The sequence below is a fragment of the Balaenoptera physalus genome (assembly GCF_965194825.1).
Source record: "Balaenoptera physalus genome assembly, chromosome: 5".
In the NCBI taxonomy this organism is placed as follows: domain Eukaryota; kingdom Metazoa; phylum Chordata; class Mammalia; order Artiodactyla; family Balaenopteridae; genus Balaenoptera; species Balaenoptera physalus.
This window is the reverse complement of record NC_138884.1, coordinates 14,581,113-14,607,322: the sequence shown is the minus strand read 5'-3', so window position 1 is coordinate 14,607,322 and position 26,210 is coordinate 14,581,113. Positions and strand designations below refer to the sequence as shown.

General features: G+C 33.9%; 1 protein-coding gene across 4 annotated transcripts in view; it reads right to left on the bottom strand.

Annotated features, from left to right (window-relative positions):
- SMARCAD1 (SNF2 related chromatin remodeling ATPase with DExD box 1) overlaps positions 1–26,210 on the bottom strand; it is a gene marked incomplete at its 5' end in the record, with an annotated part of 69,328 nt that overhangs the window by 7,642 nt on the left and 35,476 nt on the right. For 3 of the 4 annotated variants that reach the window (XM_082461670.1, XM_082461671.1, XM_082461672.1), the window contains 11 exons: positions 18–113; positions 1,292–1,429; positions 1,973–2,108; positions 2,856–2,931; positions 3,041–3,100; positions 3,841–3,940; positions 6,451–6,541; positions 12,697–12,896; positions 21,619–22,010; positions 23,517–23,598; positions 24,583–24,684. In XM_082461670.1, coding sequence (XP_082317796.1) covers positions 18–113; positions 1,292–1,429; positions 1,973–2,108; positions 2,856–2,931; positions 3,041–3,100; positions 3,841–3,940; positions 6,451–6,541; positions 12,697–12,896; positions 21,619–22,010; positions 23,517–23,598; positions 24,583–24,684 — 1,473 coding nt within the window. The other variant, XM_082461673.1, reaches the window with a different exon arrangement.

The window sequence follows — 26,210 nt, the reverse complement described above, 5'->3', positions numbered from 1 at the left end:
ATGCAGATAAGAGTTACCTCTTCTTTTACTCTTCTGAGAATAAATGGTTTTATAATTTGTTTTGCATGTGCTATTCTCTCCTTTTCATATATACTTTGCTCATCTGCTGATTTCTAAGTAAAATAAGAACATGACCTTTAGATTATTCATTTAAATGATCACAATGACAGTATTACACAACATGAAAATCTCCCTCACTACAATCTGAGTTATTTCCCATAGAAACTCAATTCATTCTAAATGGACTTGAATTCTGGGCTGCAATATATTTCTTAAAGCTCCACATGTATTTTGGGGTTTTGTGACATGTAATCGTGTACTCTGCAGAGGTAATGAAATTGAACTGCACTAGAATGGTATTCAGAAGTAATTAACTGATAAGTCATCACTGATTACATAGATAACTCTCTTGAAAAAATATGTGTGTGTTTAAGGTAGTTTGGGTGGAGGGGAAGAGAGAAAGAAGTAGAAAACTTGTATTTATTTGTGGAAAATGGTCCCAAAAGAAAGCTAGTGCAGGTCTACAGAAATGGGATGGTTCCTAGTCAAAACCTGTTAATTTTGGAGAAGAGGAATTTTATTCTAAGAAATCCTCCATATCCTATGATCTGCTAGGCCATCAAGTGGGATGGAATACATTAGTGAAAGCTAGAAAGGCAGTCAGTTTGCAGTAGAAGATTATCACAGAAAATCCTCGCAAAATACATGTGATTTGGGAGTGTCAAGAATCTATATTACCATTGCTGTACTGGAAAATGAGAGTTCTTGAAAACTACACTCTTACTTTTTCTAAGCAATAGGGAAAAAATTAAGCAGATTTTCTTTGAAATAGGATTTCTTTATTGTGACTTTTAGAAATTGCTACTTTTTAATTTATGGAGTTTTAATTCAAAACGTTATTTCCCAGTATAGGAATTTTCTGGATATTCTACTTTTGCCCAGTTTTATAGTTTACCTATTAAAAAATGCTAATTTACCTAATTTTAATAAAGAAGATGGTAGCTCACATATTATATATCTGAGCTACCCACTAATTTAAAATTGTCATTCTTCAGAAAATTAGGGTATTAAAAACCAAAACTTTTAGACAATGATTATAGAAGCCACCCATTTATTTCCTATTGTATTCTGGCTGACTTCCCAACTCATCCCAACATAGGGGTATCAACTACTTAAACTTATTTCATAGCACGTATGCTACATGAAAACAAGAAAAAGAGACAAAATAGAAAAATGGTCCGGGTAAAACGCAAAGTAAGATAGTTGAGAAAAACTATGAATTTATGCTTACTGTCTTAGAAGAAAACATTCTTCGTATTTCACTGGTGCTACTACTGAACATGTGCGGCATAACAAAATTCAACAGAGACATGAGTTCTAGCAGGTTATTCTGCACAGGTGTGCCTGTGAGCAGCAAACGGTTATTTGCCTACGAACAAAGGTAAATTTTAGATTAGTATTTTTTTTTTTTTAAAGATCCACATCCTTCTTGTTTTCCCCCTCAGTGAGGGAGAAAAAAATTAAAACCATTATTAGTAATATAACATTCTGTCATAAAAGATAAGTAATTTAGAAAAATTATCATATATTGTACTTTAAGGTAGAATGTGTAGAACTCTCATTTTATTAAGTAGGTAACTTGTGTTCCCACATTACTTTTTGATGAGGCAATGGAAGAAGACAGATTATATCTGATATTCACAAAGTTTGTCCTATAGAACAAAGGTTGGCAAATTGAAGCTCATGAGCTAAGAATGGTTTTTACATTTTAAAAGGGTTGTTTAAAAAAAAAAAAAAGAAAAAGCAAAGAACAAGTGACAGAAGCCGAATGGCCCACAAAGCATGAAATATTTACTTACCTGGTCCTTTACAGAAAAAGACTGTTGGTCCCTGATATAAAATACTACATATATTAAAATACATAATCTGAAATTTTATCATAATTGGACAAATTCGCAGAACACTCTCTTACATTAATTGTCATAAGGTGCTGGTAGCGGATGGAGCCCATATTCTTCAGCATATGGCCCTCATCAAAAATTGCGTAATTCAACTTCAGCCGACGAAACAGACTACGATCATCAGAACTGCTGATTGCACAATTATACCTGTTGCCAAAAAAAAATCAATCTCTAAGATCATACCTTTAAGAGCATGGACTCGTGAGATTTAATGATTTGACAAATTCTTTTTATTTATATATTTCTAATAGCCAGTAGCTAAAAGATAACGCTAGACACAGTCGGTACTCAAATAAATATTGATGTACTTATATCCAAAATTATTGATGTACACGTAACCAAATTACAAAAGCTGCAATATGCAGTTAAAAGACAATTTATATGTTATAATGTAATTAGACAACTTCTACACATCTAGGAAGAGGCCAATTTGGGCACAATTTGTATGTAACCTGTAATTATTACACACTTTGCTTTATGAACCGTTATATTTTAAGAAGCAGTAGAAAAAAGAACATGAAGCTAAGACATTTCTGTTAAGAACATAACACCATTTTATTAAACTAGCAGAGTGAAACCAAGAAATAACAGTTAACAGCAGCTAGCAAGACTATATATGAAAATGGAGTCCATTTTATTAAGAAAAGATGAATTTTGGATGAATTCTTTTAATCATGACCTCCTATAGAATTAACAAAAGACTGCTATCATGGTATTATACACCAAACTGAAAAATGCCTGAATCTTCAACATAACTCATTCTATTGCTTTTGTTGCATAGTTCTTAGCATAAACTCTCTTTTATTTTACTACTAATATTTTTTAAACATTTTTAAAAAATTTAAGATGATGTACAAAATTATTTTTCCAAAAAAATTTTTTCTCAATACTTACGTGGTCACGATTACATTGTATTCTTCGTATTTACTATGAATGTTATATCTAATCTGTTTACGTTCTTCTTGAGAACCTAGAATTTAAAAATGACACACACACACTGATTGTATTTATTGTACTTTACTGTATGCTAAGATTTTAAAGAAGTCTCCGAAGTTAAAAGCATAATGACATATTCTTACCATAGTAACAGAGCACCTTTAAAGTGGGGCACCATAAATTAACTTCCCTTAGCCAGTTATCTATGAAACAAAAGAGATATTAGTTGCACCTGCTACGACAGGTAGACGTGTGCACTGAAATGAACACTAAAGTCTGAGAAGTTCTACCCAGAAATTATTTTTATAAAATAATAGAAGATAATTTTTAAAAATCACAGACTCCTCACAATTTTACTCTTGATGATTAAAATGACTTTGAGATTTTGAGGTGGCATCAAAATGAAGAGAAGAGGGCCAACCATTATATTTAGAGGTGATTATTAATTTCCAATTTAAAGAGGATTTCTTTTTTTTGGTACATTCATACATACATTCTTACTCTACTCTACATTCAATCAAGAAAGAATGAAAGTAATTTGAGTGGGGATGAACTGCATACATTCTTTCTTAATAAATGTTTAATTATAAATTCAAAAGTGTTTCTCTTAAATTACTCATTAAAACAACTTAAAAGTATTATGAAAACAAATGATCTTTTCAAATGGTACATGATCTATAATAATTTATAGATAATCTATATAATAAGCTGAATAACTGACTTATATTGGAGTTATTTTCTTTAAAAAGACTTCCAGTATAATCAAACACACATATGCAAAGGGGTGAAAAGTGTAAGGAAACCAAAGAAATGAATATTCACTTTCACAAACTAAGAAATCTCACACACACACACACACACAAACACACACGTACACACGGTTTTTCTTCCCCTTGTATAAAATACTACTGAGTCAAGTAAAGCTGTCCACAGTATTACAAACCTATAGTTGACGCTGGAACAACAATCAAATGAGGACCATTATTACCCTCCTGATAGAGGTACGCTAGGAAGGCAATCGCTTGAATAGTTTTTCCCAGGCCCTAAAATGAAAAGTTTAAAAGACAATATACTAAATTTAAAAACAAACAAAAAACCCAAATAAATATTGGGAAAATGAAAGGAAAAAGAATATTTCTGGTTTTATTTATTTATGATTCCCCATGCAACTCTAGGAGAATTTCTACTATATTCTTAGTTCTCAATAACACATAAAACAGATGATAATCTCCAAGTGATACTACAACTTAGTTAAGAGTAGGAATGTATTTTAACTGCTAGTTAATATGTAATACACATTAATATGGAAGACCTCTGCTTGCATACAAAGGATATAATTTTGGTAACTGTTAATATAAAGCTACTATTTAATACATACTGGATGGATGGAGAATGACGTTCCAATGACTAACTGGAGCTGAACACACACCTATCCTATTACCTAGCAATTTCACTCCTAAAAATATATTCAAGAGATATGAGAGCATATGCCCACAAAAAGACTTGGGTAAGAATATCGATGCAGTTTTACTATAATAGCCACACACTGGAAATAATCTAAACTGCCATCAACAGGAGAACAGATAAACAAATTGTAGCGTATTTATACCATGAACTACCACAAGCCAATAAAAAAAACCAAAAACCAAACTACTGATACATGTAAGAAGAGGATGAATCTTAGTAACTTTATTATGCTCCAAATGAACCAGAAACAAACAGTATATACTGTACGGATCTATTTATATAAAGTTCAAAATCAGAAAAAAATTATTCTATAGTGATAGGTGTCAGAATAGTAGTGGTGGTAATGACTGAAAAGGCGCATAAGGGAACTTTCTAGGATGATGGAAATGTTTATCTCAGAGACAGTCACATGGGTGTACATATATGTAAAAAGTCACTGAGCTGAACATTTGTGCATTTTATTTCAAGTAAATTATACACCAATAAAGTATTGCATTAAAAAAAAAAAAGGCTCCTGAGGAAGTATAGCTCCTTAGGAGAGCTAAACATTGCCAACTGTTAGGAAGTGAATTGCCTCCAACCCCAAACATGTTGCAGCCCTAACTCCCAATGCTGGGGTTTATCTGGAGATAGAGCCTCTAAAGAGATAAGTAAAGTTATCATAAAGTCACAAGGGTAGGGACCCAACTTCTATCATAAAAGAAGAGATGGATGTATCTAGAGTAAAAGCCATGTGAGGACACAGCAAGGTGTCCATCTGCAAACCAAAGAGAGCAGCCTCAAGAGAAACCAAACCTGCCAACACCTTGATTTTAGACTTCCAGCCTCCAGAACTGTGAGAAATAAATTTCTGTTGTTTAAGCCACACTGTCTTCAGTATTTTGTTAGGGAAGCCCTAGCAGACACTACCTTATCGTAAGTATTGTACTTTACAGGTTACAAAAACATTTTCACATAATAAACCTCATTTGATACCAAATATAATCTTATGATACAGGAATTACATATGTTTTATTAATATTGGCTCTGAGAGATTAGGTCATTTGGTAAGGATTACACAGCCCACGAAAGGCAAATTTGGTACCCAGAACCCAGATTTGATTTCCAAGTCCAGTTTCCACAACTGTACTACTCTATATTCTATATGTAATTTCTAACTATTTTGAAATTCTGCATATATTATTCACCTTTCTATTAGATAAATAGCATCTCTGTTTTAATGACAGTATGAGGTATGTGTGCAAACTGTCTTGAAAAACTAAAGATTATTTTACTAGAAGCTAGCTAGAGAACAAGGATTATTATCTTTGTTAATTTTTATTTTGGAAAACTAATACACAATGTAATACATATATTCAATAAACATTTTCTCCACTGAACATGACTCATTTATAATAAACACTTTTTAAAAAGCATAGCTGGAGGAAGGAAGGTAAAGGTTAGATTAAAGGTCAAGTTTCTACATGACAATACTTGGACTACTGGCTGTAATGAACTTCCTAAGCTTACCTTCAAGTCAAATGTGATTTGGAAAAGAAAAGAAACTCAGAAACATCTAATAAAAGTAAAATGACTGAAATGATGGTGATGATAAACGTGTAGATTTATCTACTAACAAGGACAGGTATCTATGATAAATTTTAAAGGGAGCTATAGAAAAGCACACGTAGTAAAATCTCTTTTAATATAACATATATATGTATATGTGTATGTATGTATGCATGCACAAACACACACCTTCAGAAGAAAATATTCTGGAAAAAGATATACACCAAAATAGTACTTACTTTAAGATGGCAGGATTATGTGTGATTTTGTTTTTTTTCCTGTGTATTTTTATGTAACATCTAATTTTAAAAACACATTTATTTATTAATTTGATGAGAAAGACAAAAAACCTATTTTCATTTTTGAGGGGGAAGTAAGGAGGTTAGAACTAAGACAAGCAACAGAAAACTGAGAAGAGTGAGAGGGATTATACTTTGGTAAGAGCAGTGAACTAACAGGGTCAAGGGAAATTTTCATCTTTTGAGTGACAGCAAGGACGCCTATTAATGATAAATCCTAGAAATAGAGTACTACTTACCATTTCATCTGCCAAAATGCCATTCAGTCCGTGTTTATGTACCAATGCCAGCCAATTCAAACCAACCTTCTGATAGGGCTTGAGTGACAAACTGGTAAAGAGAGAGTGACCAGATATTATAGATTTATACCTCTATTAGTTTTCTCTACTAGTTTTCTGAGAAGAGGTTTAGGTTTGCAATGCACAAAAAAACTGAAGTATCTAGGTCTAGTCTTACCTTTTAACTTACTGCTAAAAGCTATTTACACTTACTTAAGAAAATGAACCCCAAACATAATACATTTTAAAAAACCTCTCAAATTTTATTCTGTATTTGTTGTTTCTGGCAATAAGAATTACAAAAAAATTTTCATATTCAGTCATAATTTAATGCCACCAAATTAATTCCATAAATGATCAGAATATTAACTATGATAACATATTACTAATATTTATACTCTAGAAAAATGTATTGTACTGATTTGAATATTAGCACAGTAAGGAACTTAAAGTATTAGAACAAAAACATACGCATAATTTGCTACTTTGCCAGGCTGATTTAATAAAACTTTGACTGAATGCCAATCACCTCTAATATCACTGGTATGTGTAATTCTGGAGGATGTATGTATGTGTGTATTTATGTTTGAACTACATATAAATGTAAATTTGCTAGGCATCAATAAATACCAGTGAGTAGAAAGCAGCAGGCATGTGTCAAGAATCTTATTTAATTTGTGAACATGTAAACAGACTAATCCCTGGGACTAACTTGCTTGGATGGCAACATGGAAGGGGTCTAATGGACGAAATGGTTAGTTTTTTCTAAAAGTTCAAGCGGTTAAAAACTAATAGCAGTTATTTACTGAACATCTATTATATACAGATATACAAAAATATCATTTTCTAGCATCACCTCATTCAATCTTTTAATATGCTATTAAGGTAGTTATTTTTTAACAGATGAAAAAACCCGAGGCTCAGTAATTTGCCTGAGGTTGCATAGCTACAAAGTCTTATGGCTAAGATTTTAACTCAGAAAAGTCTATCTCATGCAAAAGCTTATTCTTATACTCACTAGGGAAGCATAAACCCCACATTAACATGACAACTTAGGACAAGGCCATGCTTCTCACTCTACAGCTTTTATCCTATCCCCTTAATTTCCTCTTACACAGATCCTAACTGCACATAGAGAAGGGGTCTGATAAATGGTTCTGATAAATGGCTCTGATAAATGGTTAAGCGGTCAAATTCTAAAATCAAGACACTTTAATTAGAACAGGGATCAAAGAGGTGAGGTAGAAAGATATCCATCTTAAATCAGAATCTATGTTTCAACTGTGGGGTACACAATCTAGAAAACGGTTCTCATTTGAAAAAATTAAAAGCATAGGTAGGAAAAATCAGCAGTATTGCTGAAGTCTTCACAGTTCATTTTTTTAAAATTAATTAATTAATTTATTTATTTTTATTTATTTATGGCTGTGTTGGGTCTTCGCTTCTGTGCGAGGGCTTTCTCTAGTTGTGGCAAGCGGGGACCACTCTTCATCGCGGTGCGCGGGCCTCTCACTATCGCGGCCCCTCTTGTTGCGGAGCACAGGCTCCAGACGCGCAGGCTCAGTAGTTGTGGCTCACGGGCCCAGTCGCTCCGCGGCATGTGGGATCTTCCCAGACCAGGGCTCGAACCCGTGTCCCCTGCATTGGCAGGCAGATTCTCAACCACTGCGCCACCAGGGAAGCCCCACAGTTCATTTTTTAAAATGTCTTGGGCTTCCCTGGTGGCGCAGTGGTTGAGAGTCCGCCTGCCAATGCAGGGGACACGGGTTCGAGCCCTGGTCTGGGAAGATCCCACATGCCGCGGAAGGACTGGGCCCGTGAGCCACAACTACTGAGCCTGCGCGTCTGGAGCCTGTGCTCCACAACAAGAGGGGCCGCGATAGTGAGAGGCCCGCGCACCGCGATGAAGAGTGGCCCCCGCTTGCCACAACTAGAGAAAGCCCTCGCACAGAAGCGAAGACCCAACACAGCCAAAAATTAATAATAAATTAATTAAAAAAAAAATGTCTTTGCCTTCTTGGCCAATATAATTTCTATGCCACTATGAAAGTAATAATAAATAGAATATTATCATAGACATTTTAATTTTCAGGTCCAAATAAATTCTACTATACTGGTAGAGTAAATGCTAATATTGGAATTCTAGACACTATACTTTACATGCATTATTACTTTATTTAATCTACATTATAAAGTAGATACTATTATTGTCATCATCTCCATTTAGAGATGAGAAGCTCTCTCTGGGATTCAGAGCAGTTAAGTAACTTGCCCAAGGTCCCAGCTGCCCAAATGCATGTCTGCACTGGCAGAGCTGGTACCCAATCCAGTTCTGATCCAGCCCCTAATCACTAAACAGCAGACATGAAAGTTTTCTCTCTCTGGCCCACCTACTCTACAGTCGAAACTTCCTATTTTTAAATAGAATTTTCATTATTTTCCTGAGTCCTTCCTACTATCTTAGTTGTCCCCCACACATTAAGGTTCACATTCCACGAAAATGATGAAACTTGGTAAGGCAGGCATATTACATCACTTATAAATGCATCCCAAGGGCCAACATGCTACCCCAATGTAAATTTATCACAAATAGCCAAGAAATATTCTTAACAAAGAAAAATTACTGAATGTATGTATCACCAACATATGTTGAGAACGAGTCTAACTATTAAAATATTCTTCACTATACATAAAATTTTAAAAAGTGATGAGGAAATTTTGAGAAGCATTGAATTTTTCATTCAAATAAAATTGTTTCATCCACATTCACAAAGCAGCTATGGTAGCTGTTTTGATCAGGACATTAAATACCTCTGTTACATTGAAGTGTTTGTTTTAAAAATATAAGTGTGTATGTGTGTGTACTTGCTCCTCTGCTAGATTTACCTAAATTACAAGTAACTTTCTGCTGCTTAGTGTCACAATAGTGCTGCCCATAACATATCCTTTCTTCAGAAAGCAAGAGGATCATTGAGAATGTAGTTCTGGCAAACAGCTTTCCAATTCACTTGTTAAGACAAGTTTTAAAACAGGGCAGCTTATATTCTTTCTCTAGCAGGCGCTAATATTTAGCTGCTATACAATCATACCTTCCATTACTTTTGACATTCAAGAGTTTCGTAAAAATTTTTGTGATTGCATATGAACCCCACCCACTTAGTTTACAAATAAGAATGTAATCTGCTCAGGGTTATCCAAACGGTAAGAACTATAGCCCGGGCCTTTTGAATTAGGTAAGTGATCTCTTTTCAAAAGGGGACTACAAATATCGTTAAACTGAAGGTTTTCTTACCTCCCAATGAGGAAAAAAGTGATTTTAAGATTTTCTGAGGTCATGAAAGAAAATGAGGTAGCATGTTATTTTAAAGTTACTTGTTTTGTGGGGGGGAAAAAAAAACTCCTTCCAGAGAGTTACTATAATTTCTTTTCAGAGTGAAAATTAAATTGGGTTTAAATTTCCTGTCAGAGAAAACTAGTATCAAAATTATTCTGAAAGGTGAGAAAGGCCGGAAGTAGAAAACTGGAGTATATACAATGTGCTAAATTTAAGTTTAAAATGCAGGAATAGAGGGCTAGAGAAACTTCTTGAAGTAGTTCATATGAAACAGATTAGGGATGCTAGTTGACCAAAAATTTATGTCCCTTAAGTATGTCATGAGTGCTGAAAATACTACCACAATAACAGTTTGTACTAAGAGTAGTATCTAAACTACTAAAATGTTTATATCATAGTACTCTGAGTTAGTCAACACATCTGCACTACTGATTTGCATTCACATCAAATGGTTTCACAGCAACTGTTTAGAAACAGGATATGGAATCATCCTGGCCAGCTGAGGAGGAACAAGATCAGAAGAACGTTAGTAGATTTAGCCCCGAAAAAGACAGGACACGCATAATTAAACATTATTTTATACTGAACATGTGATAAACCTTTTCAGTTAAAACAGTTTAAAGCTGATAAATTTTAGATAAGCCGCTGAAGCTTGAGAGATGGCTACATCTATGATAGGAATAAAATAGGAGAAATACTGAGGTTTTTTTTTTTTTTTTACTTTTTCCTCATTGTATTATATTTTAACTTAAGGTAATTTTAGTTTTGACATTTTAAAATAAACATTATGAATGTAATGGTTTTGAGATACATATGAGAATTTTTTCCCTTGCAAAGACTTTATTTTTAACAGGGAGTTACAGCATGTGTGTATTTCTTTTATCTCTAAAAGGCTATTTTTCTTCTGTTATAATTCTTAAAAATTTCTAATAGGAAAACAGTTAATATAATTTTGCTTCAAAATAAACTTTACTATAAAGAATTTGTTCTGTTAAGCAAAAGCACAACAGCTTATTCATTAGGATAGTTTAATATTTTCCTCTGTGGGAAAAGTACTTTAAATGTTTCTATACTAAGCAGCCATTATGCTTGGCCAGTATACCAAGTAAAAATCTGCAAGTTGCTTGTGCAACTTACATTGGCTAAAAACAAAAACCAAGACAACAAATTTCACCCCCTAAAAGTGCATTTAAATAAACTCCAAAGAGACTATCTATACAGGTTTTCAGAAGTTGTACTTTGGGACTAGATCCAAGAAGCACCTAAAAAAACCCCCAAAACTATTTTTCTCACCTGTTTAATATTTCATTTAAAAAATCCTCAGTCTAACGAAAAGGATAGCTTTATTACCTGATCATACTATTTACAAGTAATAGGACTTTGTGGATGTGGGTTTAAGAGAGAAATTTTTTAAGTGATGCAATAAAGCACTTGATTTTTTAAACTCCAAATTATGATAAAGTAGACTCAACTGGGTAAGCCTTGTAGAGTGAAGAACTCCCCATATCCAATGCTGTAGAACAAGAAGGAGCAGCTCCAACTACACTTTTAGGAGATGAATTTGCTGACATGGTCATAGTTCTTTCTATGCAACAGAGAAAAGAGCTTCTTTGTGGGAACTGCATCACGTTTCCCTACACCATCCCATAGCACCCTAGAAGGGCACAGAAAAGATTGTAGCTTACTATTAAAGGCCAGTAACCGTATCTTGATTTTTTTTTTCATATCTTGACTTTTAATTAACCAATGATCAGCAAATGTGCTTTGATCATTAACTGAGAAAAATATCAGAAGAAGTATATAAAATCAACAACTAGGGTAAATAATTTTAATGAGACCCTAGTGCTAATCTTATTAAATACCTATCAGAAATATTTTGAACAGAAATAATTCATTTTAAAAATTACATTAACACTGCGGAGTATGGATATACCATAAATCATTCTAACTAGTCTCGGATCTTAGAAACTTTGACTGTTTCCATGTTCTTGCCTCTGTATGTATATCACAGTAAACAATTTTATACTTTTTTTTAAAAAAGGAAGCATTCTGAACAGTTCTGAGTTCCCAGACAACCTGAAAATAAACTTTTAAAAGAAGTTCAAAACAACCCCCCGCCCGCCATATCCCAACATCATGCAAAGGAGGGGTGTTCACAATTACAAAACGCCGTTTTCATACGTTCTGGCTGTTGGACAAATTTTTTAGTGAAAATAATTTAGTGTTTATTTTTTGCAAGCACTCGGACAAGGTATTTTACTGACAGTAGCAGTTCGGGTAATATACTTTTTAAATACACACTTTTTAATAATTTTTCCTTATATAATCTATTTAATGAAAGTGTCCTTTTCAATTTTTATGTGTTTTTACCTCAAAAAGATTAAAAATTTTGGGCTTTTGAAAGCATTTAATCACATATATAGGATACTTCAATCACTTACGAGCAAAAAGAAATTGAACGAAGACAGATTTTTACACTGATGCAGTTGAGCAGCCGACTCTCTGAAGCACTAAATTCAGTAAAGAGGTACCTAAAAAACCACCTTTTCAGCTTCTGTGATTATATATGAAATTATCCGTCATCAGACAAGGAAAACATAGGTTATATAAGACCACATAATATCTCCTCCCTCTAATTTACAACGTGATAATGGAGTAAGATATCCTGACTGGGGGCAGAGGGGGTGGCGATCAATGAAAAAGAATTCATACGCCACTTACGTGCCATTACAGGAAACCCTGGGTTTCCCTTTTAAACGTTAGTTTTCCTACCGTGTCCACACTTAAGTTCCCTAGGCACACTACAGGAATAAATCCAGCATTTTTACACAGCTGAGATAAAATAATGACTAGGCACACACAGCAAGTATTACCTGTGGTTTAGAACGGAGGGCTGTTCTATGTTCCATCCACCTGCACTTCCAGTGAGCATGGTAACTTGTTTGGTCAATTTATGTGAAATGTCTTCACATTTGTTCATAAGCCTTATGACTACATCCCTTTCTTGGATCAGCGTTTTACAGTGCCATATCAAATCTTCTGATAAGCCATTCGTTTTGGACATCTTTGTGAACTATGGCGTGAAAAGAAAAATAATTTAACAGTTCAGATCTAGTAAATAGGGAGCCAATTTCTTTCTCTGTGAGGGAAAAAAGTTTGTTAAACTTTTACTAATGACCTTAATCAAATGTGAAGAGAACCTGCATTTGCATTCTCACGTTTCAGTTTGATAAATCCTACTGTCACCTCAAACTCATCATGTTGAAATAAAACATACCTTTCTCCTCAAAACGCACAATCCCAAGCTGGCTACCTTGACCCTGGTAGCTGTTCTCTTATGGGAGAAACTCTAAAGTAATTGTTAATGTCTCCTATCAGGTTTTGTCTTCAAAACCTCGGATTTATGACTATTACCAAAGGTAATAGTGCCAGATATAAAAACTGCATACTAGATCTCTTGCCTCCATTTTTGTCACTTCCTATGAATATAAGATTAATTTTCCCAAAACATACTTTGCCCTATCTATCATCAAAGTACAACCCCTCAAGCTTTCAAAACTCCAATTATTATTTGTCACTTGATATTTTACTCTAAACTGAGACTACTACTACTTGGAAAGATATTGCGTGAATCAAAAGTATACCATGACCAATTCAATAATTTGATAAAACTTAAGAATAGTATCAATTTCAATACAAGACTTGTATAAATGGGTTTGTATGAAAACTCAGAACTTCTTTCAAAATGTATTTGTATTTATTTTTCTAAAGGAGACACTGAATACTTTGCAAGGTAAAAGCTGTAACAGAATTAGAATTTTCCCAAATAGATAGCTGAAAAAAATAAATCCTGAAGAACTGTACAAAAAAGTATTTTTAGTGTAAAGGATTAGAAAAAAGCCCAGTAGCTATTTGAAAGCTGTTTGTTGGGCAAAAAGAAAAATACCATAATCCAGACAGAATAAAGGAAACTAAACTAAAACCATCTGTTAGAATAAAGCCACACATGGTTTTGATTCATGGTATCATATTTAGCATATTCTTTCAAGTTATGACAAGAATCTCATTAACAACTCTAAATAATCCCCATGAACACAGTATTTCTAAGTTCACAGAGAAGCTCAAGCAATAGAAATTCAATACTTAGAGGATATACTAAGAAAACTTCATAAAAAATGCAGTTTATAATAACATGTATTTTTCATATCTAACCTAGAGTAGGTTGGGAGAAATGAAACTTACTCATCTATTCCAAAGCCATGTTATTACTGTACTGCAGGAATAAAAAACAAAACAAACCAAAAACTTAGCATGCCACAAAATGGCATTGTGAAATAAAGTGATTTGTACACTACTTTGTATTTTCACAAGGACAACATTCATAATCACAATGTAACCTCCCACTCTGTACTTTCCAGGGAAAAGATTTACACATAAAGAACAGGCTATGTAAGAATCAGTGCCTTGAAGATTTTAATGAGGTTCTACTAGAACTTTTAATTAAAATATTTTTATTTTTAAATGGAACCCCAAAATTATAGGCCAAAAAACCAATCTCATGTCTATTGTGGGGTATGTGTGTTTGCGATATGTTATGTGTGTGAGAGAACCAACAAGAATAACCAGGAAAAAAAAAGAAGGAACACATATTGTGTGCTTTGTATGTGCCAGAAACTACTAGGTGTCTTTTATTCACTAACTCATTAAGTCCTCACAACTGCAAGATCAGTCCACCAGTTCTGGATGAATAAGATTCAATTTCCAAGGTCGCGAAGCAGGATAAAAGATTCCAATGTCTATGCTCTTCTCTTTTCACTAAAACGAGTACTTCCCAAAACAAAACAAAAAAAAAACCTTAAAAGTTAAAAAACACAGGGGGGAAGGGTGGGATTGACATGTACACACTGCTATATTTAAAATGGATAACCAACAAGGACCTACTGTAGAGCACAGGGAACTCTGCTCAATGTTATGTGGAAGCCTGGATGGGAGGGGAATTTGGGGGAGAAAGGATACATGTATACGTATGGCTCAGTCACTTTGCTGCGCACATGAAACTATCACAGCATTGTTAATCGGCTATACTCCTATGTAAAATAAAAAGTTAAAAAACAAAAACCCTTTTTTCTGTAACCAATTGCCATGTATTGTGTTGGGTTTTTTTTCTTTTCTTTTCTTTCGTAGTTCAGTACTAACCTGGATGGTGAAAGTACCTGGTATACAGACATAGTCCCTTGTTCTCGTGTGGTTTATAGTCATTGGGAAAGACATGCAACATACAATTTTAAGTCTTAACAACTGGTATTATAAGGGAAAAAACAAAATTTCATGGGTACTTTTCACAAGGAGAGTAATATAATCTAGGATCTAGGAAGTCCAGAAATCAGAAAGAACTGTTTTGACTCAAAGAAGATCAATTCAGTATGTCAGAACCTAGAGAAGTAAGAGAGAAACATACATTAGAAAAAAAAGAAACAACCAGACATTACCGTTTCCTGATGAAAGAACATATCACCAACCATGTAATAGTACTGATGGGAGCATTTAATTCTAATCCTAATTCCACAGAAAATATAACCAGAAAAGCCCAGAGTGGGAAGCTATAGAACAAATGATCCAGTTTCTTCACTGAAGATATTACAGGAAGGGGGGAGGGGGAGGGGGGGGAGAGAGAGAGAGGGAAAGGGAGGTGGGGAGGGGGGGACGGAGAGGATAGATGAAACAAGGTCAGACATAAGCTGGTAACTGAACCTGGTGATAAGTACATGAGGGGTTCATTCAGTATTCTAATTTTTATGTTTGATACTTTTGTAGGGGCAATGAAGGGGTGTGCAAAAAGCAACTCTTACTTCATGATGCTGCAACAGTTTGATTGAGACTTTTAAGGAACTTGACATTTTGGTTATTTCTGAAGTCAAAGTTTCAATTTAACTCCCTGAGGCTTCCCACTCTCTTTATCCTCTTTCCATACAAGCCAACCAACATTAGAGATGATCCAAATTATTGCTGCTGGTTTAGAATTTAGATCTATCTAGTAGTGATACACTGTTCATGAATGCGCGACATCAGCAGACAGATTTTCGAGGAAAAAGTTTCATTGTTTGATAAATTTGCTAGAGTTAAGTTCAGTTATGGCTGACAGTAAACCCAAAACATCAGGGGTTTAACTAAAACATAAGTCTATTTCTCTCTCGTGTAAATGAAGACCCCAGGGGGCAGTTCAGATCTGGTACAGTGGTTCCAAGATCAAGAATTCTTCTACTTTGTTGCTTCAATATCCTCAACCTGTGAGTCCTCGTCACACTGACATCTCAACCAACAGGAAGAAGAGATCCTTTAAGGACGCTTTCCAAAAATCACGGTATACTTCTGCTTACATCTCACTGGACAGGAATTTGTCAAATCGCCAAAGGGAGGCTGAAAAATGTAGTCTTAATATATTGTGGGTAATGTAACCAGTCATAAATCTGTTTAAAAGCACAGAGGGGGTTAAAAAAAAGAGAGAGAGAAAAATGACTTGATCCAAAAAAGTCTGACTCAATATGACTAGAACTGATTTTGGGGGAGAGTAGAAAACTATAATCATTTCTTAACATTTCACTAATAATATATACAACACTTCCAACACAAAATATTGTGGATATCTGCAGCTAACATTTTTTAAGAGACAGACAATTGAACGGGCACTTACTTTATTTAATCCTTAGCCTTCTCCAGAGGTCAGTACCATAATTACACTCCACTTAGAGAGTAAGAAATACAGGAACAGAGAGAGGGCTTGCTTAAGGTCTTGTAAGTTGCTAGAAAATGTCAGAATTGGGATTCAAAACCAGGCCATCTAGCTCCACTATATTATTTACCCACCCTCATGTATGGCATTTACAAAACCAATGGAATAAATAAAGAGGCATGAATGGAATCCTGAAACAAGAGAACCAACACAGAGAGAAAAACAACATTTCTCAGGATGTTGGGGAAATGAGATTCCAATGTCACAGCTGATCCCCTACCGCAGGTCGTAAGACTCCAGAAGAGACTTTTTCAAGAAGATGAAACTGATAAAATATCTGAAGTGTCTAAAAACTGAGGGGAAATTTAGACAACTAGGGAAGAGTTTAGAGCTGAAGTAATAAGTATATACAAAACTAAGAAAACAGAAAAACCAAGACAACTAATAAGTAGGGAAAACAAAATGCTGAGCAGGGAAAAAAAGTAATCATGTAGTATATTACATGGCTCAGCTATAAAAGGCATTTGCATAGTCTAACAACATATACTAAAAAATGATTTTCAAATTTACCACATTATTAACATATTGATAGGACTGGGGAATGGGGAATGGGGAATGGGCATGTGAGGTGAGACAGACAGCGAGAAGAGAGCTAATCCTACCACAATGCTATAATGTCTGTGTCATGTCAAAAGATAAGGCCTGCAACTGAAAAATTTTAAAAAAGCATTATCTTTATATTCCTGGATATGGAAGTGATAAGAATCAGACAGAAGATGTAGAAGCCGTTATCTGTGGTACAGGAAATAGGCTGGAGAAGGGGATGGGTCTGGATTTTCAGGGAGAACAAGCCTGTAGAATTTTTTAACTTGTTGATCTAAATACACGCATAAATAATAAAAGAATAAAAACATTAAAAAAAGCCCAACATTTAATTCCAACACCTTTTTATTAGGTGTGTGTGGGGCAGGGAAAATGGGTGTCTGCCCCTAAGGAAAGGTGTCAGAACATTGTACTGTTAGGTTACTGCCTTCTGAAGACAAAAAGCATCTAACAGTCCTGGAAGTTACTGAGCTTCACTACAACAAGACCTAAGAAATACAAAGCACTCTGTAAAGGCGGGATCCGCTGGTAAGTCTAAGGTTATCGATGAGCACAGTGAACGCGACCTTCACCACGCGATATGAAACACACACACATATTCATCAACAGATGGCTGCTAAACAAGTCTTAAGTGGGGATTATCTTCGCTAGAATTTTGGCCAGACTTGATTTTCTTCTTTGTTCTCACATGTACTGTTTCAATTTTAGACAAAGAAAACAAATCGTTCTTCAAAAAAACGATAAAGCTATCTTCTCAAAGGGAAAAAAAGAGAAAAAAAGTAACTGCTACTTAACTGGATAATTACATGAAAAAAGAACATCAACATGGATGGCCCTGATTACTATCTCTTTGATCAAAAAGTCAAGTATTACTTTAAGGTCTTTATCTTTTTAAAACAGTCACAGACTGAAGTACCTATCTCTTGCCACCATGTGTCACTCTTACAATACAAATAATTTTGAATTTCTACAGGAAGGGGGAAATTGTTTAAAAGCAGATTTAATTCCCCACCTAAGAAGTAACATTATTGAGGACAGGAGTCTTAAATACTATAAATACCTGGGAGCAGCCTACAAAGTACTCAAAATGCATTTATAATTTTAAAATAAATATTTATCAAACTTAACAAAAATGAAAACAAAGCCTGGATACAGTAATCACACACTTTACTGAAGCCACCCTATCAGGAAGTAGTATGCATTACAATTCTTCGAGTCACAAATTTAGACAGACATTTTACAATAAAGCAGAAAAGAAAACCTGTGGCCTAAGTTACTGGTGGATGGGAGCAGCACAATGACGAGAGTCATGTTTCCACACGAGGTAAACCCAGGTTGCTTGGTTAACAATCAAAGAAAACTGCATTTATGCTGATCTAAATGTTAAGGAAGTAAGTGCACATATGAAAAATTTTTAGATTGAGCTATTTATGAATGAGCTATTCATGAATCTTGATTTGATCAGTATACACTACGATTCTGATTAAAGTACAAAGATGCAACATAATAAGATTATCATAGACGTAACAGCATCTCCACCCTATTTTGCACAAAGCTAGATAAAAATTCAGTAAGTGGTTGGTGAACTGATGCCATCAAATGTGTGAAATCTGGCAATAAAAACCCCAATTTTAGCACATTTAACACTACACATTTTTAAACTAATGACATTTTGGCTGGCTTTGTTTCCAAAGTCTACATGATTTAATGATGTGATTTCTTACCATAAGCACATACTTTACTGCTATGAAGCAGAAAAATAAGAGAAATGGAAAAATTATGAAGAAAATCTGACACACACTATTTAGATTTTGATTTTTAAAAAGGGTATAAAGCTGCAAACATAAATACCCTCAACATAAAGAACTTATTAAATAACCAAATTTTCCTCATGTAAATAAGGGTGACTAGAATATCTCAGAGCATTTTAATTTTTTAAAAGTGTAATTCTTTGACAATAAAGTCATAATCATAATGTACAACTTTTCAACTTTTGTTTTAAAAGGCACTGCTAAAATAATTTTCACATTCAAATTAATTTTATAATAAAATAACACAATGAAATACCAATGATTACATTTAACCTATCAATGTTATGGAGACTTCTGTTTTAGCAAAAAATCACAATGAAAATATATGTGTTTACTTTGATTTGTTGGCTCAGTATGCACTGTAATGAAATATTAATGAGCTTTAAAGTTCTGCCAAATTCCCCAATCCTGAAGACTGAACTAAGATTCAACAATGATGTTAAGAGTTTACTAGACATTTGCACATTGTTCTTAATATATAATGCCTTGTAATTTTCATTAAAGTATGACTGACGAACAAAATTAAACTTTCAATTAATTCTCTTAAGAATTTCTAAAAACAGTAGCTATGGAAACAAAAGTAAATGCTTTTTCTTTTGTTTATTTTTGAAGTAGTTCACAGGTACATTAGCAAGCCTCTCTGATTAATAGGGAAGGAGTTAATTATATAATATATATATATTTTTTACCAAAATGTACATAATATTGACCTTTCCTTTGATGACTTTAAGACATTAAACTGATCTTTAAATCAGTCATATTCAAAATTCTAAAGTAAATCAAAGTAGAAGCTGAAAGTTCTAAACAAATGAAAACTCAAAGCTCATATACACTGACTTGCTAAACTGTTCATTTCCAGGAACTTGTATTTACTAACTTTTTCAGAATAGCTAAGCCCTGTATTTGCTAAACTCAAGTGGCAAGTTTACTTTTTAACTGTTACATAAAATAATCAACATTTAGATGAATGGCTAGCAAAAATAGTCTCTGTATTCAACTTTGAGAAAGAGGGCAAGATGCTATAGGAGGTTTAAGTAGATAATGCATAATCTCCAAATTCATGTCAAGACTAATTTAAACTATGCCAATTAATTAGTGGGGGAAATATGCTTTCTACACGTTAAGTTGCTGAATATTTTTAAAAGCATCTGGCACACGTAACTCTGGTATAATTTACTTTTACTATAAGATATGTGGGCAAGTAGTCACAGGGACTAAACACACTGGTGCAGATAATTGCATTCCTTATTAAGTAAATTAGAATCCCAACAAGCCCGAGCAACCCAACTCTGTAATGACATAGGAGACCATTAAAGATTAAAAGAAAGAAGAAAATGAAGAAAAGAAGAACAAGAACGCCCGTCAGCAAATACTTTAACAAATAAATCACTTAGGCAAAGCCGAACAAGTTTTGAAAGGGCCTGCTTTGACAGATGTTCTCTGGAAAAGCAAAGGCTTTAGGCAAAACGAGTATCTTTATTTATTTATTTATTTTTAAAGCCACGAAATACTAGTAATGTTTCTATATTTTTCAAATATTTTAATTTTTTAGAAAATGCTATTTACAACCATTGTTCAGGGACGTTCCCACCCTGCCACTTGAAGATACTCATCAAGGGAACTTAGGTTCACATAGATTTGTCCCAAGTATAAGATTAATCACAAAAGCAACTTTACTCCCTAAGTTAGGGAATAAAACTTCCTAAAAATTTATAAAACATCAAGAGTCACTATTGATGTGACTTCACATTCTAAAGCTGTAAAAAATCATCCATACTGCTTTCACAGGAGGGCCTGTTTAGAATCCATGCTATAAAAGCCCACATTTTCACAATAGGAAGCAAACTTTAAAAGACAGAGTTCTTACATTTCTCTGTATGAATAAGATTTGCTGACTGTTGACATTTATGACACTCAAAATACAGGTATTTTAGATAAAACTTGTTTACAGGAAATGAAATTCCAGAAAATGATCATGCAGAGTGTACTTACCAGTGCTTACGCCTTCCCTTCACCTAACGCTTGAATTCTAGGCTTCCACACACTTTTCTAACTTTCCAATTAAAAACGCTGCAGCCTGCTACACCCCATAAAATGGCCGTGTTGTTTAACCAAGAAAAACATGTTAGAGGTTGAGCTGTCACTTTTAAAAGAAAAATAAAATAAACAATTGCTTCTTTTGTGGTGAAGCATAAAACACTTAGGCTGGCATTTTAAATCATGGAGCTCCCCTGGACGTTGCTACTGCTCTTCAAGTAGTTGTAGTAAAACTTCCGCCACATTCTTGCTTTCTGCACTGTGTCTCAGTAGTAACCGATCAGAACAGGCTAGCAAACAACTCCTTCCTAAATGTAAGCTCTAATTTCTTCTTCTGCAGTGAAATGAACCAAGTTTCTATGCAAAAGAATGAGTGACAGTATGCCCAGCCAATCCGCTTGGGGTTTTTCAGGAAAATCACCCCTTAATTCATTCAAAATTAGGTCATATGACACTATTTGAAATACTATTGGCTTAGAATGAAAGTAATGTTTGACTCTACACAGGATAAGGCCACCCATCTATGCTTCCCTGGGCTGAAGATACCTTGACTATAAACGGTACTGTGAATTAAATACACACACACAGGGGAAAAAAAAAGAATGTAGCCTTACCAGAGCTTCCCAACTATTAAAGGGCCGGAGTTCTGTTATCTTCTGAGCCTTTTTCTGAGAACACTGAGGAATCAAAGTAAGTTCACCAATTGAAGCATCTTGAAGGAAGTGAAGAATTTTACCTTTATAGCCATCCTCCATCACTTCTTCACCACTACTATAGTCCTCGTCTAATGAACTACCGACATCAGAACCTGAATCATATTCAGAGTCTTCAATAACTCTTTTAGGATTAAATACATTTTTTTTACGTTTCTTGTTAAAACCATTTTGTGGTTTCATGGAACATTTCTGTTTCAATTTTGTTTTAGCTGCGTTTTTAGGATAATTTTGACTTCTTGAAGAAATTTCTTTTCCATTTGGAAACTCACTTGGTGAAGCATATTGCATATCTGTGTACAAAGACAAAAGTAACTACATGAGAAAGATATAAATTAAATATAAACTAATATAAATTAAATAACTACATTAAAGATAAAATTAAATAAAACTTCAAGTAAGAAAATTATTTAAACAAGTATTCATGCTTTTTTAATACAGAATTCAACTATAATTTATTGTTAAATCTTGATATACTTTAAAGAGAAATACTGAAGTAGAATTTGAAGTTATACAATGAATTGAAATAGTTTCAAAAATAGGTGACAACTTCTTTTTTTAAACAAATTAAATATAAATCCTCATTTTCTATCAAAGATCCTGAGAATATAAATGGCAGCTGCATATACATAAGATGTCCCAGATGTTACTTAGCAGCCCCACCCCCAGGCCAAAACTGATGGGTGCAGCAAAAATAATGCTCATCCTAAATTAAAACTATCCATAGTATAACTAATTTTTCCATCACCCATCCCCACTATTCTAGGTTCATCATTACCAAAAATCATTTAAATATGTTATCAACAAGCACCACTACTTTATCACTGATTACGCTATCATATTCCATGGATTTCTAAGATGCCCGTGATCGAAGGTACAGTTATTTTATGTACTAGTAAGAAATACAAACAGTTTCTCTATAACACAGTATTTTGTTATTTAGAATATTTATGTTTTACTTAGTCAAAGAGCTTTCAGACTTACATATTATCATACATTCATTCTTGTACACATATTAAAAAATAAGCAAAATAAATTGAATATTCTTCACATTTATTCACATTCATAATCTTTCCCTTCTGAATCTTTTTTCAGACTCAGAATTAGTGATACTGGTGGTTTTCTTTTCTCCACACAATATCATTCTCTGTGCCTTCAAGAGCATTTGTTGTGTAGCATTTCCTAAAATAATTAATTAAAAACAGACAAAAAACAACAAAAAACCTAAAGCCATTGTGTTGGCCTTTTAAAAAGCTGGCTTTGCAATTAAGAAGAGCTAGTCTACTTGATTTCTACTTAAGGATGTTACTAAACATGTGTGATTCAGCTCCTCCCCACTACTTCTCTACCCTTTGGTGCCTAGTGTTAAAAATGTTCCACTATGGGATCAGGGACTGTCTTCCATGCCAGTGATAAGCATCTTATAAGTTTCTGATACTGGTGCTTTTGATATTCATGTAAGTGCAGACTAGGACATCTACGTTACAGTGATTATAAGACACCAGCCTAAGAGCTGTTAAAATGTAAAAAAAAAATGTTTCTTTTGTACTCAATAAAACATGGTAGTTTATAAGTAGACTTAACTATCAAAAAAAGTTAGCCAAATAGAAAAAAATGTTTATTGTTTCATTCTACACTGCAGTAAAGAACAGGCCAAAACATTTGGGAACTGGTTTCTAACATCTCATGCAATCCCATTCCCTGGTTATTAGCTAATAGGTTTACTATTTTCTTATATACTAAGATATAATATATTGGGAAGTATGAATTTTCTGTAATGACAAAGAACAGATAATTACCTTGGTCTTCCGCAAACACTTTTAAAGATTCTAAAGCCTCTGTGTACATCCATTCATGTTCCTTGAGTACTTCCCTTAATTCCTAGAAATAAGTCATTGATCCTTTTATTAAAAATCTAAAATTAACAACTTGTTGAAAACTTTTATACTCTTTTAAAAATAAGTAAATCACCTGAAAACTTAATAGAGTTCACATCTGATTATTTCACACTTGTTTTTATGTTGCTTTACAAATGCTTTCTGTATATTTAATTTCACTTTTGTAAATTTCTTCAAAGGGAAGGAAGCTTGATAGTTTTTGCATTTCTACTCTTGCTATGAGGTGCTCTGAACACTAGAGTATGAAAAACTGTTTGCTCAATTAAACTGCAACATGCAGATAGGCTTTTATAAACTGCCAACTTCAAAACATGTAATTTGAACATATGCAAAGAACCAGTAGAGCAACAAGACTTTGCATTCAGCTCATCAGAATTTAGCAGATGTACTACTTGTACATATACCTGAATAAATCAATACAAGTGTAAATGTAGTCCCAATGTTAAACAAATAATGTGTTTTCAAGTACAATAAGGTGATTAAACACAGGCACTTTTAGCACTGGCATGCTTGGCATGGGTCTTTACTGACTCTTTAAGTATTTTTACTATCTAGCAAATACACCAAAGCTTATTAAGACACTGAAATATAGTATTACACTTTAAAATTCTTCGTGAAAAATTTAAAGGATGAGCATACGAAGAAAGCTAAAACAAGTGACTTGGGATTATAGATGGCTTTGTAGAGGATCTGCATTTTATATGAGATGACAGTTGTTACTACAGTTATGTTTGTTATGATTATATGATGTTACCGTTATAATGCTGATACTATAGTTAGCAAATAAGGTAAATAAACAATGTAAACTAGCAGTACAAAGATATCTTATAATATTGATAAATAAGAATATTTAATCAGAAAAGTGCAAAACTCACCCTAAGCTTTTCACATGGTTGACCTCAAAAGACTATTTTGTAATACAAACATTTAGTACATACTGATTAAATTTCTGCACATGACTACTCACCTCTTTATCAAAATTGGGAAATTCCTTTTGCAATTTCAACACAATACTTTCCTGTTTTTCCCAATTACTGCTAGATTCTGCAGACTCATTTGATTCCTCTCCCTAATGGGGAGGTAAAAAAAGAGAACCAATTTAAGATATCATCAATAACAACAGTCTTAAGACAATCACATTTGTATTTTGACTTGATTTGGAAGTTTTCACACTCGATCAAGAATCCAAAAATGTTTCTTTTTGTTCATGAGAAAATTGACAGATTTATATCTTAAGGATAAAAAATATTACTGGTTTAAGATCACTCAAAAGACCTTGACTACATATCCAATAACTCACACTTCACTCATACGATGCTTAAAATGAGCTAAATCTGCTAAAATAACTAGAATGATCCTCAAACTAACCTGAAATAACTCAGGTATACGGAAGTCTCTCCAAGCCAATGGCAAAAACCCAACCCAACCCAACCAAACCGAACCACCTCATTCATGCCGACAATTTCATATCCTCTACAAATTTCAAATACTGAGAGAAAAGAAGTTTACTTTTACTTCACTCTTGAATGGTTTAAATATTAACTGCTCAGTCACAAAAGTGACACAATGACAAAGAAACATATACAAAACTAAATAATATATAAATTAAACATTAATTTGGGAATAACTGTGGCTACTCATACACACTATCTCTTTCCTCTGTCACTTAACTTCATTTGAAGAAACTGGTTAAAATTCCACATTTAAACAAAAAAAGATTCCTTGGGTTCATATATAAGAAAAATCTTGCATTTTAGTCAATCTAAAAGCATTTATCTACTTTGCTAAGAACTGTACCACATGCTATACAAACATGAGAGAGAAAAGCACGGTTTCATACTTTCTCTTTTACCTCCTTTCTTATCCAACAACAATACTATTTTTTTCTTTCACTGAGAGAAATATCTAAATTGTGAGCGATACCTTTCTTGCACACAGGAGTAAGATGAAGTTCCACACGACAGAGACATAAGACGGTATGGAAGTTAGGAGTAGGAAGAAGAAAACTAGATGTGTTTTTGTAATAGTTAAGTGGCCTGTGTGGGCTGGACCACAAAGACCATGGATACGCTATAAAGCTGAAAAATTAAACCAGTGCTAATATTGCTTAAAGGTCTGGAGTGCCAAACTGAGGTCAGTCTTTATTCAGAAAGCAAGAGGATTTTGAGCAGGGGAATAATAAAACATTAATATTCGGAGAAAGCATTTCAAAGCCATCAAAAATTCATACCGCCATCCTCGCTTTGCAGATGAAGACACTGAAACTCGAAGAACAATCCTTTTAAAGGTCACAGCTGGATAATCACCAGCTGAGGTACAAATAGAAACTTAGGCGTCTAACCCTAGATCAGTGTTCCTCCATTACCTAAGCGTTTCCTAAACTTTAGTAGTTCACACAGCACGTTCATAATTTGAAATGAGTCAAACACCATCAAAGGATGAATAAACAAATTGTAGTATGCACATAAAACTGAATATTATTCAGCCCTAAAAAAAGGAATGAAGTACTGACACATGCTACAACATGGATGAGCCTCAAAAATATCAAGCTAAGTGAAAGAAGCTAGACACAAAAGGTCATATATTTTATGATTA